The 15,690-nt window shown below is 36.4% G+C and overlaps 3 protein-coding genes across 3 annotated transcripts; all 3 read left to right on the forward strand.

The window, feature by feature from the left end:
- Window positions 1–777: 777 nt before the first annotated feature.
- Window positions 778–3,504, forward strand: LOC125051932 (chymotrypsin-1-like). The gene is made up of 5 exons (XM_047652560.1): window positions 778–891; window positions 1,334–1,559; window positions 2,278–2,512; window positions 2,846–3,025; window positions 3,317–3,504. The coding sequence occupies exons 1-5, from the start codon at window positions 840–842 to the stop codon at window positions 3,473–3,475; spliced, it is 852 nt and encodes a 283-aa protein (XP_047508516.1). The 5' UTR covers window positions 778–839; the 3' UTR covers window positions 3,476–3,504.
- Window positions 3,505–7,095: 3,591 nt separating this feature from the next.
- On the forward strand, window positions 7,096–10,771 carry LOC125051933 (chymotrypsin-1-like). The gene is made up of 5 exons (XM_047652561.1): window positions 7,096–7,151; window positions 7,388–7,613; window positions 9,612–9,846; window positions 10,114–10,287; window positions 10,586–10,771. The coding sequence occupies exons 1-5, from the start codon at window positions 7,100–7,102 to the stop codon at window positions 10,742–10,744; spliced, it is 846 nt and encodes a 281-aa protein (XP_047508517.1). The 5' UTR covers window positions 7,096–7,099; the 3' UTR covers window positions 10,745–10,771.
- Window positions 10,772–12,359: 1,588 nt separating this feature from the next.
- LOC125051935 (chymotrypsin-1-like) lies at window positions 12,360–15,110 on the forward strand. The gene is made up of 5 exons (XM_047652562.1): window positions 12,360–12,477; window positions 13,589–13,814; window positions 13,899–14,133; window positions 14,453–14,632; window positions 14,919–15,110. Exons 1-5 carry the CDS (start codon window positions 12,426–12,428, stop codon window positions 15,063–15,065), a joined length of 840 nt encoding a protein of 279 aa, XP_047508518.1. The 5' UTR covers window positions 12,360–12,425; the 3' UTR covers window positions 15,066–15,110.
- The last annotated feature ends 580 nt before the right edge of the window (window positions 15,111–15,690 follow it).

Raw genomic sequence — 15,690 nt, forward strand, 5'->3', positions numbered from 1 at the left:
GTTCCCACGGGAATATAAGTGCGTGCTTCTATTTCACCATGCCTGCTGCTGATGGAGCACAAATCTTTGTTTTTTATATTTTTTATTAATTAACTATTAATTACTTAAGAAGTCATGTGGAACATGGTGTAATGGTTGCAGCTCCTTACAAACATTGTGTTAAACAAAAAACTTAGCGCTTCTAAAGAGTGGCGGAGAGTTTATTGCCAGTTCTTCTCGTCCGTTCTATGCATGCAAATTAGAAGCATTTAGCATTTAATATGTATTTTTTTTATTGATGTTCATAAGTGTACATTGTGTTACCTAAATAAATAAATGAATTAGAAATTAAAAATAACTACAAAATGTAAGTCGAATGTGATTTCCATCTATTCTAGGAACGAACCAGATTATCGAATCCTGATAAGATATCCACAACATAATATGTTTGTTTAAATACGACCTTATGCAAACTCCATATGTATTGGTCAATTAGGCCTTTTAATTCCCAAATTGTTGCGTTATTTGAAATCGGATGTCCTAGCCCTCACAGTTCTTGACGAACAAAATGTTCGATGATCTTTTATAGATTGCGTGTTCAGGTCATGGTCATAATCGACGTTCCTCACGAAGTAGGGCTGTGGTATGTAGTAGGGGGGAATGAGCAATCTCATTCATGCAACATCAGGGGGATACAGGGAAGTAAGGGTACTCGTAGTCTATAGGTTTTCCATTAAAAGGCGATTATAAAAAAAAATCGATATGAGAGATAAAATCCGTGATAATCCGTGATAATTAAAAAGATTATTATTAATCGTTGTATATAAAGACTGTACGAGTGACATTACTAAAAACACAAAATGGCTTTTAAAGTGGGTTTACTTGCCTTAACGCTCCTTGTTGGAAGCCTGGGTAAGTTTGTTCGTTTAATTCTTACATAAAATAGACCTTACATAATATTTCTTGCCTGCCTTATCTAATTTAATACATTTTTTTTTCACACAGTGGTTGCCTGGAAGAGATCGCTCGAAAGCGACAAGGCCACCAGTTGCCCTCCTTTTCATTTAATTATGTTAATTTTTCTATATTGTAATGCAACGAAGTGTTGATAAATAATAAATGAAAAATAAATAAAAGTTATCTTTTTTCATCGCTTAAGTTAGTTCCGAGATATTTGGGGTTAAATTAAAAAAAATCATATAATTTATTTGATTACATAACAACATTTATCTTAGGTTTTAATTAATTGATAAAGGGTACCTATTGGCAAGACGTAAGCTAAAAATTACATGCATAATACATTAATTGCCAAAACTGAATAATGTTTAATAATATCTGCCTTAAAACTTTGCAGCAAAACCTGTTAAAGAAGATGACATGTCCATCTTCTTTGACCACACAGACCCCGACTCACGCATTGTCGGTGGAACTGTAGCCGGAACTGTCCCGTGGATGGTGGCGTTAACCAACGGATTGCTAGTCAGAAATTTATTGTGTGGAGCCTCTATCATCACAGACAGACATTTGCTCACAGCCGCCCATTGTATCGATGGAATATTTATCTTGGGACGTTTGAGCATGTATGTCAAATTACCTTATATTTAGCTGACGATTACCAGAGCTTAAACTATATTATTAAACATCATTTAATTAGGGTAATATATTACGTCCTTACATAAGAAATCGGCGTTTTGTATGGGAGGAACAAAAAGTAGATTTTTTTAAATAGAATATATTGAATTAATCAAAGTATGCACTTTTGCCATCTTATAGGTAGTTCATTGGTCACTGAGAAGATTGAACACAGAGTTGAATTTTTTATAACTATAAAATTTCTAAAAAAAGTTTATCTGTTGGAGCAAGGTCCGGGGCAATGTCTTAGACATTCCAATTGAAGATCCTCTAATTTGGTAGCAGTCTGTTGTGCAGTGTGTGGTCTAGCGTTGTCGAGAAGCAGTGGCCTAGAGCGATTGACCAGCGTTGGTTGTTTAGAAGCTAGATTTTCCATGACTATAGACATCTGCCGTAATCGTCTGTCCAGATTTAAGAAAGTTACAACCGGTGAACGACCGGCACTAGTCCACGAAAAAAAATTAAAGCGGGAAAATTAAATGAATCATGGTTTTCGAAAAACAAATGCACGAGTAGATATAGAGCTATAAAACATTGAATTTGGAATTCTAAACAAAAGATAAGATATATGAGGTCAGGAGAGGCCAGTACGACCAAACGTCAATTGTTTTTTTTTATTTTCACCTAATATAATGAAAAAAGAACTCAATAACTATTAGTTTTTAGATCTCTTCGTGCTACAGTCGGCACAAATCATTGGAACAGTGGAGGAGTGCACTACAACATTGCTAGCAACATCACCCACCCTAACTACGACTCCGACACTGTCAAGAACAATATTGGGATACTCATCACCAGAAATGCAATACTCTTCACTGATACTATTTCTCCTGTGACTTTGAGCTTTGATGTAGTCGGCAATGGGGTCGCAACTACTGTCAATGGATGGGGAAGAACACAGGTAATGCTTTTCTTCTTAGTTCTGTAACGAAGTAACCTGTAAATCTGCGGTTACATTCAATGCAGTGACGTTATGGGTTCATGATATGCCCTGAATCGCGCTTTCGATCGCTGAAGAACATCTCGATATGAGCCACTGGGGCTTTCTTTCCAGCCAATGGATATGGCTATCCCTTTAAGTTGGAGGAACAGTGCGCTTTCCTTTTCATTTACTTATCAAATATACAAAAGTTTATATTTAAATCTAGAGTCTAAACTCTAATAGCAGCATCGTACCCGAATTTTAACTCGACTGTCTCCTTCAACAACTTAATTAATGTAAATTTAAATTCAGGATGGAGGTGCTACATCTGCTCAACTTCTGGAACTACAAGCAGCCACTATCGACGGTCTCGTCTGTATGATTGAAGTTCCACGTGTCGCTGCCGAAATTGACTCTCCATGGCATATACCACCCGTGGAACCCCGCATTGAAATCTGTACCCACCACTCTGTCGGTCATGGTACTTGCACCGTAAGTTTTTTTATTGCAAGGAAAGTTGAATATATACATATTACTTTCGGTTTATTATGGTTTGTTGTACATATCTTTTTATAGCATAGAATAGCCTTGTTTAACTGGTGAAATAATAGTTGTTTCTTTTGGCTGGAGCAGACGGCAGATTTACGTTTAGTATTTTATAAATTTTATAGCTTTAAATGTAATGCACTTTTCGATCGTCCGTATAGATATCGCGTTCTAGTTTGTATCTGGTATAGTAATAATATTATTCCTAAATCTAGTTAATCAAGATTTTTTTTGCAGGGTGACTTCGGCAGTCCACTTGTAAGGAGCGACACCAGAGAACAGATAGGTATCGCGTCTTGGATAATTCCGTGCGCACACGGTGCTCCAGACATGTTCGTAAGGATCAGTGCATACAAAGATTGGCTCGAAGATTCCATTCTGTCATATAAACTATAGAAAATAACGAATTATATACTTAAGATAAACTTTATTTCATTCCCTTAAGATTTATGCTTAATTTTATATATTTGGAAAGGTCGATAAAGGACTTTAAGAAATGAAAAGATAGCATTAAGTCTACTAGATAATAGATAGCCAAGATTAATACATAAGATCCTAGATAGATTGAATATGCTAACCGCGTACAACCGAAGCAGTCCGTATCTGGTAAACCAAAGACAATCGTAGTGCGCCTAAAATCACGTGATATTAAGCATTAAATTTTATCTGACTTACGTCAACAGCGAGGCATTTTAACACTGGATATAGGATTATCAGGGGAATCGAAAAAGTTCTTTGTCAATGAGCATTTGACCCCAGACAACAAGCAACATATAAAAGAGGCGAAGGCTCTTGCTGCAAAGCATTTGTTGCATTTTTTACGCCAGAACGAGGAATCTCCTGTTATAGCAATACTTAAGGCGCGATTTGGAGAAAATCTGTTAGTTATTATAAATTCTAATAAGTGCCTATATTACTCAAAACAAATTAAATTTTATTTAGTAGCCTTACTACCTAATCTGAGCATTCAAAACCACCATTCATACACACAAAATGACATGAACATTATACCTACTCATAAAAACACTCTTCTACATAAATACAACTTACACACCTGCCTATGGATATTTAATATTATTAAAAATTGCAAGTATTTGCGCCGGTTAAAACCTCAAAATTTTGTGCTTAAACTTCACGGGTCATCATCGCTAGTACTATATATAAATATATGCCAACACTATTATACACAGTAACCATGATTAAAAATAACCTAAGTTTGTTTTATCAAAATGTCCGTGGATGTACGACTTCGATATAATTCTAATCACCGAGACTTGGTTAACTTCTGGCTTTTACAATACTGAACTATGTGATGATCGATATGACGTACTTCGTCTCGATCGGAATTCTAAAAATTCAACTAAAACGTTGGGCGGCGGTGTTATGGTATGCACGAAAAGGTCACTGCATGCTCAAGAGATGTCCGAGTGGACGTGCAACGGTGTTGAGTGTACCTGGTTGACTATTCCCGCCAGCGCGCTCGCTTCAAATGAATGCAATAAACGCGATCTACATATATTTATTGTATACATACCACCAGACGATTTGCAGTCTGTAAGACTTACAGCCTTTACAGACTTCCTTCTATATATTTATTCATTACACCCACACGATCATTATATTTTAGCTGGCGATTTCAATTTACCCCACATTGGCTGGTCTCCTACCTTTGATCCCACCTTCCTTAGGCGTGGAACTGTAAATCTACAAAATGCGGGTTCAAATCTTGTTGAATCATGCAGTAGTCTTGGCTTCAGTCAGTACAATTTTCATAAAAAACTCCTCTGACAATATACTTGACCTAATATTTAGTGAGATTTGAGGTGTCTAAATCTTGCAATTATCTTGTTAAAGAAGATTTTCTGTCAAAAACTATAATAAAAAGTCTGTATTTTAAAAATGTTGTGTCATTATATTATCATGTAAGTATTAGTATTATAGTCCAGCCATAAGTTCTGTAATCTGTTACAAGTGAAAATGCATATACATATATTTATAAGTCTCAGAAAAAAAAAATGCTATTCGGAATGGCCACCTTTGGGTTTAATGCAGGCCTTTAATCTGATTGGCAACGAATCTATGGATTTACGCACTGTTTTCTAGGGAATTTTCGCCACTGCTTGCTCCAAAGATTTTTTAAGAGACTCAATGTTATTTAGTAATATGATTAGATAATTTGAAGTCTAAAGGGTTGAGGTCTGGGCTAGATGAGCGATAGTCTTCAGCTCTTATGAAGGGAACGCTGGTTTCAAGCCAGGCTTGGGTGGTTCGTGCCTTGTGACCAAGTGCAGAATCCTGCGGGAATGACCACAGTATATTTTTCAAAAGTGTATTGCTGACAGATTTCACAACATGAACCAAGACACTTTGGCGGAATTGTGACTCCTTGATCAGATACGTCCCACTAAACCCTCACGGAGGCAGGATGATGACCACGTTGAACCTTTCCGACCACTTGTGCAGCTTTTATAAAGCTGTGAGCGTACACTTTATCATTTTGCTTATTATAGTGTTCTTCAATCATTAAAAAAATTCCCCGGTAAAGAGGATATTTCAGTTTCTTTTCAGAATTTATGGCCAGATTAGTTATAAATTGTCAATCTCGACTAGGATAAACTCCTTTTTTTTTCGGAAAAGTAGAATTCTTGAAAACGGTTCATGTTAGGAAGTTAAAGGCGTCCATGCATCGTCTCTCTCCCTAAAATATGGCGAGGGGGCCGATGGCTGGCTATGCGTCATACTCGTGAATGGGTGCTACTAATTGTGGTGACTGGTTGGACTTGAATTCGTGTATGCGGTGATATTAGTTATATCGACTATGTATTTGCATTTTGTTCCCACGAAAATGTAAGTGCGTGCTTCTATTTCATCATGCCAGCTGCTGATAGAGCACAAATCTTTGTTTTTATATTTTTTATTAATTAACTATTAATTACGTAAGAAGTCATGTGGAACATGGTGTAATGGTTGCAGCTCCTTACAAACATTGTGTTAAACAAAGAACTGGCAATAAACTCTCGGCCACTAAAGAGTGGCCGAGAGTTTATTGCCAGTTCTTTCGTCCGTTCTATGCATGCAAATTAGAAGCATTTAGCATTTAATGTCTTTTTTTATTGATGTTCATAAGTGTACATTGTGTTACCTAAATGAATAAATGATTTTGAATTTGAAAAGTAGCTACAAAATGTAAGTCGACGAATGTGATTTCTTTCTTCAATCGATTCTAGGAACACACCAGATTATCGAATCCTGATAAGATATCCACAACATAACATGTTTGTTTAAATACGACCTTAAGCAAACTCCATATAAAAAATTGTATTGGTCAATTAAGCCTTTTAATTCCCAAAAATTGTTTCGTTATTTGAAATCGGATAACCTGGACCTCACAGCTTTAGACGAACAAAATGTTCGATGATCTTTTATAGATTGTATGTTCACTTTAATAAAAGAATTACTTTCTGAATATTTAATTTTTTTTTATTGGAATCTCGTTGATGGCCTGAAGGGCGGGACGAAGGCTCACGGGAATGAGCGAAGTTCGAACTAAAGGACCTTGCCTTCCCCGATAAAAGCGGCTTTTAATTTGTTATTAGCTGCAGTTATTGGATCATCTGGATTCCTTAAAACGTGTTGAGGCCTCCTACGGGCCTTGTTTGTCGGTAAGGGAGTTGATGCTTTTGATGACCAACAGGTTGGGATGATGTTAAGCCTTTCCGAAGTGCCGTATGGACGCCAACTTCATCCATTGGCGATGGTAGGGAGCTACAGGTCATGGTCATGATCGACGTTCCTCACAAAGTAGGGCCGTGGCATGTAGTACCGGGGCCTACTAATGAGCAATCTCATTCAGGCAACATCAGGGGGATACAAGGAAGTAAGGGTACTCGAAGTCTATAGGTTTTCCATTAAAAGGCAATTATAAATCGATATGAGAGTTATAATCCGTGATAATTAAAAAGATAATAATAATAATCGTTGTATATAAAGACTGTTCGAGTGACATTATCGAAACACAAAATGGCTTTTAAAGTAGGTTTAATTGCCTTAACGCTCCTTGTTGGAAGCTTGGGTAAGATTGTCCGTATTGTCTTTTATTGACATAACTTTCACACATTTGATAATAAAACAATTTTTTACCGGATTGAAGTTATGTATTTACAATTATTTTTCAAAATTTTAAATTTGACCGACGTTTTAACGGTTTAATTTTAAATTTAACTTTTTTCATCGCTTAAGTTAGTTAATTTAAATATTAATTGTCAAAACTGAATAATGTTTAATAATATCTGCCTTAAAACTTTGCAGCAAAACCTGTTAAAGAAGATGACATGTCCATCTTCTTTGACCACACAGACCCCGATTCACGCATTGTCGGTGGAACTGTGGCCGGAACTGTCCCGTGGATGGCGGTGTTAACCAACGGATTGCTAGTCAGAAATTTATTGTGTGGAGCCTCTATCATCACAGACAGACATTTGCTCACAGCCGCCCATTGTATCGATTCAGTATTTATCTTATGTCGTTTGAGCAGGTATGTCAAGTTACCTTATATTTAGCTGACGATTACCAGAGCTTAAACTATATTATTAAACATCATTTAATTAGGGTAATATATTAGGTCCTTACATATAAAATTGGCGTTTTGTATGGGAGAAACAAAAAGTAGATTTTTAAATAAAATATATATAGGGTGTCTCAGTAAGAGTGCACTTTTTAAAATTGTAATATTTTTGTTTTCCTGCAAGTGGCAACTCTGAAATTTGACAGGTGTCACCTCTGTTTATTCCGATTATTAAAAATGGAGCACTTTTTGAAAGAACAACTCGTTATAATTGTGAAAACTCATCACAAAAGTAACGGTGAAAACGCTCGCAAACTTCACCAAATTTTCAGCCGAGAAAGTGCACCTAATGTGTCAACCAATCGAATAGTGGCCAAAAAATTTGAAGAAACTGGGTCAATTATTTATTATAAGAATCCTTTGCGTCAACGTACCGGTTGGTCCCTTGAAAACATTGCTGCTGTAAACGAGAGTGTCGCCGAATACCCGAAAACATCAATTCGACGCAGCAAATTTTCACTAAAGACCTCCACCTTCGTGCGTACAAGATTTAGTTAACTCAGGAGCTCAAACCAGCAGACCAAGGAAAGCACCGGCAATTTGCTCAATGAGTAATGGAGCAAAGGGAAGTCGATGCCAATTTTTCGAAAAAAGTCTTTTTCTTCGATGAACAGAACACATTATCTCACGAAATTTTGATGCCAACTAGCCACCAAGATCGTGCAATTTAACGCCGTGCGATTTTTTTTTTGGGTTTTGTGAAATCTCGAGTTATATGCGAATAAACCCGAAACCATTCCTGAGCTCCAATCGGAAATCCAACGCGTCATCGATGAGATACAGACACATCTCTGTGCAAAAATCATGGAAAATTTCATGAAAAGTGTAATGGCCTGTCATCAGAGCCGTGGAGGTCATTTGCCGGATATTTTATTCCATACTTAATCGGAACATGTCTTCTTTACAATACAATAAAAATATCAGAACTCTGTCATAAAATACTTGTCTTTATTTAAAAATGAAAAAGTGCACTCTTACTGAGACACCCTATATTTAATTAATCAAAGGTAGTTCATTGATTCCTTTTCTAAAAAAAAACATACGGTCGGGAATCAATAACATCTTTGAAGGCGGTTTCGAGTGCTCCATCAGAATAGAACGTTTTACCTTGCTAGAAGTTATCAAAATTTTGGAAAAAATGGTAAAATGTTGGAGCAAGGTCCGGGGCAATGTCTTAGACATTCCAATTGAAGCTCCTCTAATTTGGTAGCAGTTGTGCAGTGTGTGGTCTAGCGTTGTCGAGAAGCAGCAGTGACCTAGAGCGATTGACCAGCGTTGGTTGTTTACAAGCTAGCTTTTCCATGACAATAGACATCTGCCGTAATTGTCTGGCCAGATTTAAGAAAGTTATAGTGAACGACCCCGGCACTAGTCCACCAAACGCTCACAAGCAACTTTTCGGAATAAATTTTCGATTAGGGCACGATTTGGCTGGTTCGACTGGATTCTGCCATTGCGATGAGCACTTCCAACTATCGTACAGGATCCACTTTTCATCACAGGTAATGATTCGATTTAAAATCCCTTAATTAAAACAAATTCACGAGGAAATAGCTATAAATCATTGAATTTGGAATTCCAAAGAGAAGATATTTGAGGTCAAGAGTGGCCAAGTGGGGACAAAACGTCAATTTAATATGTATTAATTTCACCTAATATAATGAAAAGAATTCAATTACTATTACTATTTGCTCCAGTTCAAACAATTAGTATGACTCAAAACTTAGCTATTAAAAAGAGTAGCGGAGAGTTTTTTGCCAGTTCTTCTTGCCCGCTCTACGCCTTTGACTTGCGAACTGGCCATAATTGTAAATTTACAATTTAACATCTTTTCTGTTGACGTTCATATGTGTACTTGTTTACCTATATGAATAAAGTTATTTTGAGTTTGAGTTTATTCGTTTTTAGATCTCTTCGTGCTACAGTCGGCACTAATCATTGGAACAGTGGAGGAGTGCACTACAACATTGCTGGGAACATCACGAACCCTAATTACATCTACGAATTTATCAAGAACGACATTGGGATACTCATCACCAGAGATGCAATAGTGTTCACTAATACTATTTCTCCTGTGACCTTGAGCTTTGATGTAGTCGGCAATGGGGTCGCAACTACTGTCAATGGATGGGGAAGAATACGGGTAATGCTTTTCTTCTTAGTTCTGTCGCGACACCTACGATCTGCGGTTACAATCAGTGCAGTGTCGTCATGGCCTCATGATATGCCCTGAATCGCCTTCCCTTTAGGTCGTAGGAACAGTGCGCTTTCCTTTTCCTTTACTTATCAAATATACATAAGTTTCCATTTAAATCTAGAGTTCATAGGCTATCTAATAGCATAATTTCGTACCCGAATTTCAACTCGACTGTCTCCTTCAACAACTTAATTAATGTAAATTTAAATTCAGGCTGGAGGTGCTGCATCTGCTCAGCTTCTGGAACTACAAGCCGCGACTGTCGACGGTCTCTTCTGTATGATTGAACTTCCACGAGTCGCTGCTGAGATGAACATCACATTACCACCAGTGGACCCTCGCATTGAAATCTGCACCTTCCACTCTGTCGGTCATGGTGCTTGCAACGTAAGTTTTTTATGTTGCAACCAAAGTTAAATATATCAATACTTTCGGTATGTTAAGGTTTATTGTCATATCTTTGTATAGCATAGTATAGCACTGTTCACTTGATGACATAATAGTTGTTTCTGTTACGTTTAGTACTGTATTTTGTTAATTTTATAGTATTTAGTGTAACGTACTCTTTTTGATCGACCGTTTTCAGAATAAGTGGAAAGTTCTAGTCTGTAATTGACTAGATATTTTGTTTACAATATATAGTAATAATATTATTTCTTCTAGTTAATCTAGAATTTTTTTGCAGGGTGACTCCGGCAGTCCACTTGTAAGGAGCGACACCAAACAACAGATAGGTATCGTATCTTGGGGACTTTCGTGCGCACTCGGTGCTCCAGACGTGTTCGTTAGGATCAGTGCATACAAAGCTTGGCTCGAAGAATCCATTCTGCCATATAAACTATAGGAAATAAAGAATAAGATATAAGATAAACTTTATTTCATTCCCATATAGCCTTAAGATTTATGCTTAATTTTATATATTTAGAAAGATCGATATAGGACTTTATAAAAAATAATATGAACATTTTACTGAGAATATTGTATTTCCTGTGACATTAAAATTTTCGTACGCTTAAAATGTATACTAGTAGTAGATGATAAAGTAATGTAAGAGTAATAAATACGTAATTAATTAAAGATGATACTAATTCTTGTATAAAATGAAAATCCACGCGATAATATTAAAAAATATAAAACGGCATTCAAAGCGGGATTGTTTGCCTTACCGCTACTTGTTGGAAGTAAACCATGGTTGATGTTTGTAAATAGACACTGAAAGAACTGCAACACTTTTAATGTAGTGTTATCATGGGACGGTTTAATAGTAAATAATTTGTTTTAAGTTTTTGTGGTGCAAACTAAAAACTTTTCCAACATAATTTCCATACAGTTAAATTCCGTGTCAATTACGTAGAAGTAATTTATAATAAGCTTTATTAATCCGGAGAAAGTGGTATATTATCTATACGAATATTATAAAGAGGAAACATTTGTGTTTTTGTTTGTATGTTTGTAATGTTTTCACACAAAAACTACTGGACCGATTTCAAAAATTATTTCACCATTAGAAAATAGGCTATATTACATTTTCAAACTAACAAACCAATAATATAATCCAAGGTGTGAAAAAATTATCTACTATATTTTTTTATGTAAACACCGTAAAACAGTATTTGAACTATCTAAGGTTTTAAATACAAGTCAATATTTTATTGTTGTTGCAGCGGTATTACTTACAACTTTGCTCACCCACCCTCGCTACGACGCCAAAACTCTCAAGAATGATATTGGAATTCTTATTACATGAGATCTTTACTGGAGATACTACTGTCAGCGGATGGGAAAGAAAATATAATTTACTTTAAAGTTTCTGAAGCATAATTAATCGAAGAAGAAAAATTACAAAATCCGACCTCATACAACACAACCTTTAGTTTGTTTTGTATGAGTAAGTCTGCCCAGCTTCTGGAAATGCAGGTAATGACTCTCGATGGTTGAAATGCTTCCAGTTGCCGGCCAGTTAAGCCTAAGGCAGAACCCCACATTGAAATTTGAACTTTCCACTCCAATCGGTAGAGTGTCATTCATTCACGTTTTCACTTTTCGTGAACTAAAAAGAATGCGACCCAATTCCGGTATTTACGGATCTAATCAGTACATACTTAATAATCCTGATATGAATGTAATGAATGAATTCAAACTTTGACTGCAAACATAGCCGTAATTGTGAATGAAATAGGACGAGATGAGTTCGAACGGATAGAATCAAGTGACATTCAGGAATTGCTTGAATCGAAATTCGTAATGAAGATTTGACTGAAGATGACTTGAACTTGGTCAAGGTGGAGATCGACGTTCTTCACGTAGTAGGGCCGTTGGCATGTACTAGCGGGTAATAAGCAATCTCATTCAGGCAACATCAGGGGGATACAGAGACTACTAGGGTACTCGTTGTGTATAGGATTTTCATTAAACGATAAAGGCGATAATAAAAAGATATGAGAGTAATAATCCGTGATAATTAAAAAGATTATTGTTAATCGTTGTATAAAAAGACTGTACGAGTGATACTCTCAAAACACAAAATGGCTTTTAAAGTGGGTTTAATTGCCTTAACGCTCCTTGTTGGAAGCCTGGGTAAGTTTCTTCGTTTAATTCATACATAAAATAGAACTTACATAATATTTTTCTGTTTAACTCCAACTTCCAATAGCGTTACCTATTGTGATCTTCTTCTATGTTGTCTTTGTACCGGGTGATACCACGTTCCAAAATCTCCGCTTCGAAATAAAAGATAAACACGATATAGTTCTTGATATCTCTAAATATATAAAATTCTCGTGTCACAATGTTCGTTCACATACTCCTACGAAACGGCTCGACCGATTCTTATGAAATTTTTTATGCGTGTTCAGTAACTCTGAGAGCCGGCTGCTATCTATCTTCAAATTCCTAAGTGATAAGGGTGTCCATCCCAAAAAAATATACTTTTTTTGTTTATTTTATTATGTGGCATTAAAAAATACATATAACCCTTAATTTTCACCCCTCTACGATCAATCCCTATTTGTTATTTTTAATTAAAACTTGAACTCCGAGGTTTATATAGAGAAAAATTCACAGAAAACCCTAAAAAAATTTCATTCCGGAAAACTGAACATTCTCTGGGGTAGCTCAGCAAAATGTTCCATTTCGTATGTACTAGGTAGGTTTAGAAAAATCACATTAAGGAGAAACGAAGTTCGCGTGGGCATCTAGTATTCTTATAAAAGGTTAGGGTAACACTTGTTCATCGTAGATATAATAAAAGCCTCGAACTTGCATCAATTGCAAGTTTTAATATTTGCAATACATGTGCATGTAGTATCACAAATAAATATTTAGAATATGATAGCTAAACTTTCAAACGCGAACTTCGGCCGGCAACACACTCACAAATGTTCAGCAGTGTTAGTATCCAGATCTGCGGTATCTCATAACACTGTTTGAAGCTTGACATCGAGAGAGAGAATGTTATTTTTTCTCCACTTAAGTTAGTTCCGTGATATTTAGGGCAAAAACTTTAAATCCAGTTAAATAAAAATCTTATAATATTATATTTGATTACATAACAACACTTATTTTAAGGTTAAATTAATTGTTTACTATATTTAGTAAGGGTATTCGCAAGACGTAAGCTAATACGAGTAAGTACATTTATTGCCAAAACTGTATAATGTTTAATAATATCTGCTTTAAAACTTTACAGCACTACCTGCTAAAGAAGATGACATGTCCATCTTCTTCGACCACACAGACCCCGACGCACGCATTGTCGGTGGAACTGTGGCCGGAACTGTCCCGTGGATGGCGGTGTTAACCAACGGATTGCTAGTCAGAAATTTATTGTGTGGAGCCTCTATCATCACAGACAGACATTTGCTCACAGCCGCCCATTGTATCGATTCAGTATTTAGCTGGGGTAGTTTGAGCAGGTATGTCAAGTTACCTTATATTTAACTAATGATTACCAGAGTTTAAAAGAAATAATTAATTAGGGTAATATATTATGTTTTTAGTTCTCTTCGTGCTACAGTCGGCACAAATCGTTGGAACAGTGGAGGAGTGCAATACGAAATCGCTAGGAACATCACCCACCCTAACTACGTCTCCAGAATTATCAAGAACGACATTGGGATACTCATCACCAGAAATGCAATACGCTTCACTAATACTATTTCTCCTGTGACCTTGAGCTTTGATGTGGTCGGAAATGGTGTCGCAACAACAGTCAATGGATGGGGAAGAATACGGGTAATGCTTTTCTTCTTAGTTCTGTAGCGACACCTACAATCTGCGGTTATAATCAGCAGTGATGTTATGGCCTTAATCGCACCAAGAAAGTACCCGTGAGGGACATCTCGATATGAGCCACTGGGAGTTTTCTGTCCAGCCAAAGGCTTTGGCTATCCCTTTAGGTTGGAAGATCTGTGCACTTTCCTTTTCATTTACTCATCAAATATACAAAACTTTCCATTTAAATCTAGGGTCTATAAGAAAATAGCAGAATGGTACTCGAATTTCATCTCGACAGTCTTCTTTAACAACTTAATTAATGGAAATTTAAATTCAGGCTGGAGGTGCTATATCTGCTCAGCTTCTGGAACTACAAGCGGCCACTATCGATGGTCTCGTCTGTATGATTGAAGTTCCACGAGTCGCTACGGCGATTAACTTCCCATCGCGTCCACCACCCGTGGAACCCCACATTGAAATCTGTACCCACCACTCTGTCGGTCATGGTACTTGCAACGTAAGTTTTTTTTATTGAAAACAATAATATATACCCACCAATACTTTCGATATATTATGGTTCATTGCACCTATATCTTTACATATCATAGTTTAGCATTGTATAAAGTAGTAGTAGCAACTGGTGAAATACTATTTATTTCTTGTTAACTGGTCAACGTTTAGAATTTCATAGGTTTAATGAAAAGCACTTTTCGATCGACCATACGGATAAGTGGAAAGTCTCTCTGAAAAGCATAAGTAAAAATATTATTCCTAAATCTAATTAATCTAGAGTTTTTTTGCAGGGTGACTCCGGCAGTCCACTTCTAAGGAGCGACACCAGAGAACAGATAGGTCTCGTATCTTGGGGAATTCCATGCGCACACGGTGCTCCAGACATGTTTGTTAGGATCAGTGCATACAAATCCTGGCTCGAATCGTCCATTTTGTAATATACGTATAAACTATATAGGAAATAAAGATTGAGATACACTTAAGATAAACTTTATTTCATTCCCATTTAGCCTCAACAGTTATGCTTAATTTTATATATTTGGAAAGGTCGGAGGAAAACAAAAGGTATTATTAGGTCTACTAGATAATAGATAGCCAAGATTAATATAAGAAGTGTACTGTACTGTACCATAAGTGTACCTGCAGTACCTATATTCTGTTAGTGAAATACAGGCCTGTATTCACTTTGATTAGCGATTAAAAAATTCAAAAAATTCAAAATTCAAAAATCATTTATTCACGTAGGTAACACAATGTACACTTGTGATTCGTCATTAAAGAAATAAATATTAATGCTTCTAATTTTACATTTACTGCCAGTTCTCAAATTAGTGCAGGTGATTAGTGATTAGGAGAAAACAAGTGTGGACAGAAACTGATTAGTGCAGGTGATTAGTTGGGAGCGTAGTAAAGTGATTAGAAGTGTGTTTTATTTTTTTGCGAGTGAACTGCGAGTAGTGACGTCGCGTCGCGTCGCGACATGCAGCAGTACTCTTCGGTCAACCTGAGAGCAAAGTAATATTCCGTCGTATCTTCAGCAGCCAATTCATTAAAGAGTTGGTA

This window comes from Pieris napi, chromosome 8 (assembly GCF_905475465.1).
Source record: "Pieris napi chromosome 8, ilPieNapi1.2, whole genome shotgun sequence".
NCBI lineage: Eukaryota > Metazoa > Arthropoda > Insecta > Lepidoptera > Pieridae > Pieris > Pieris napi.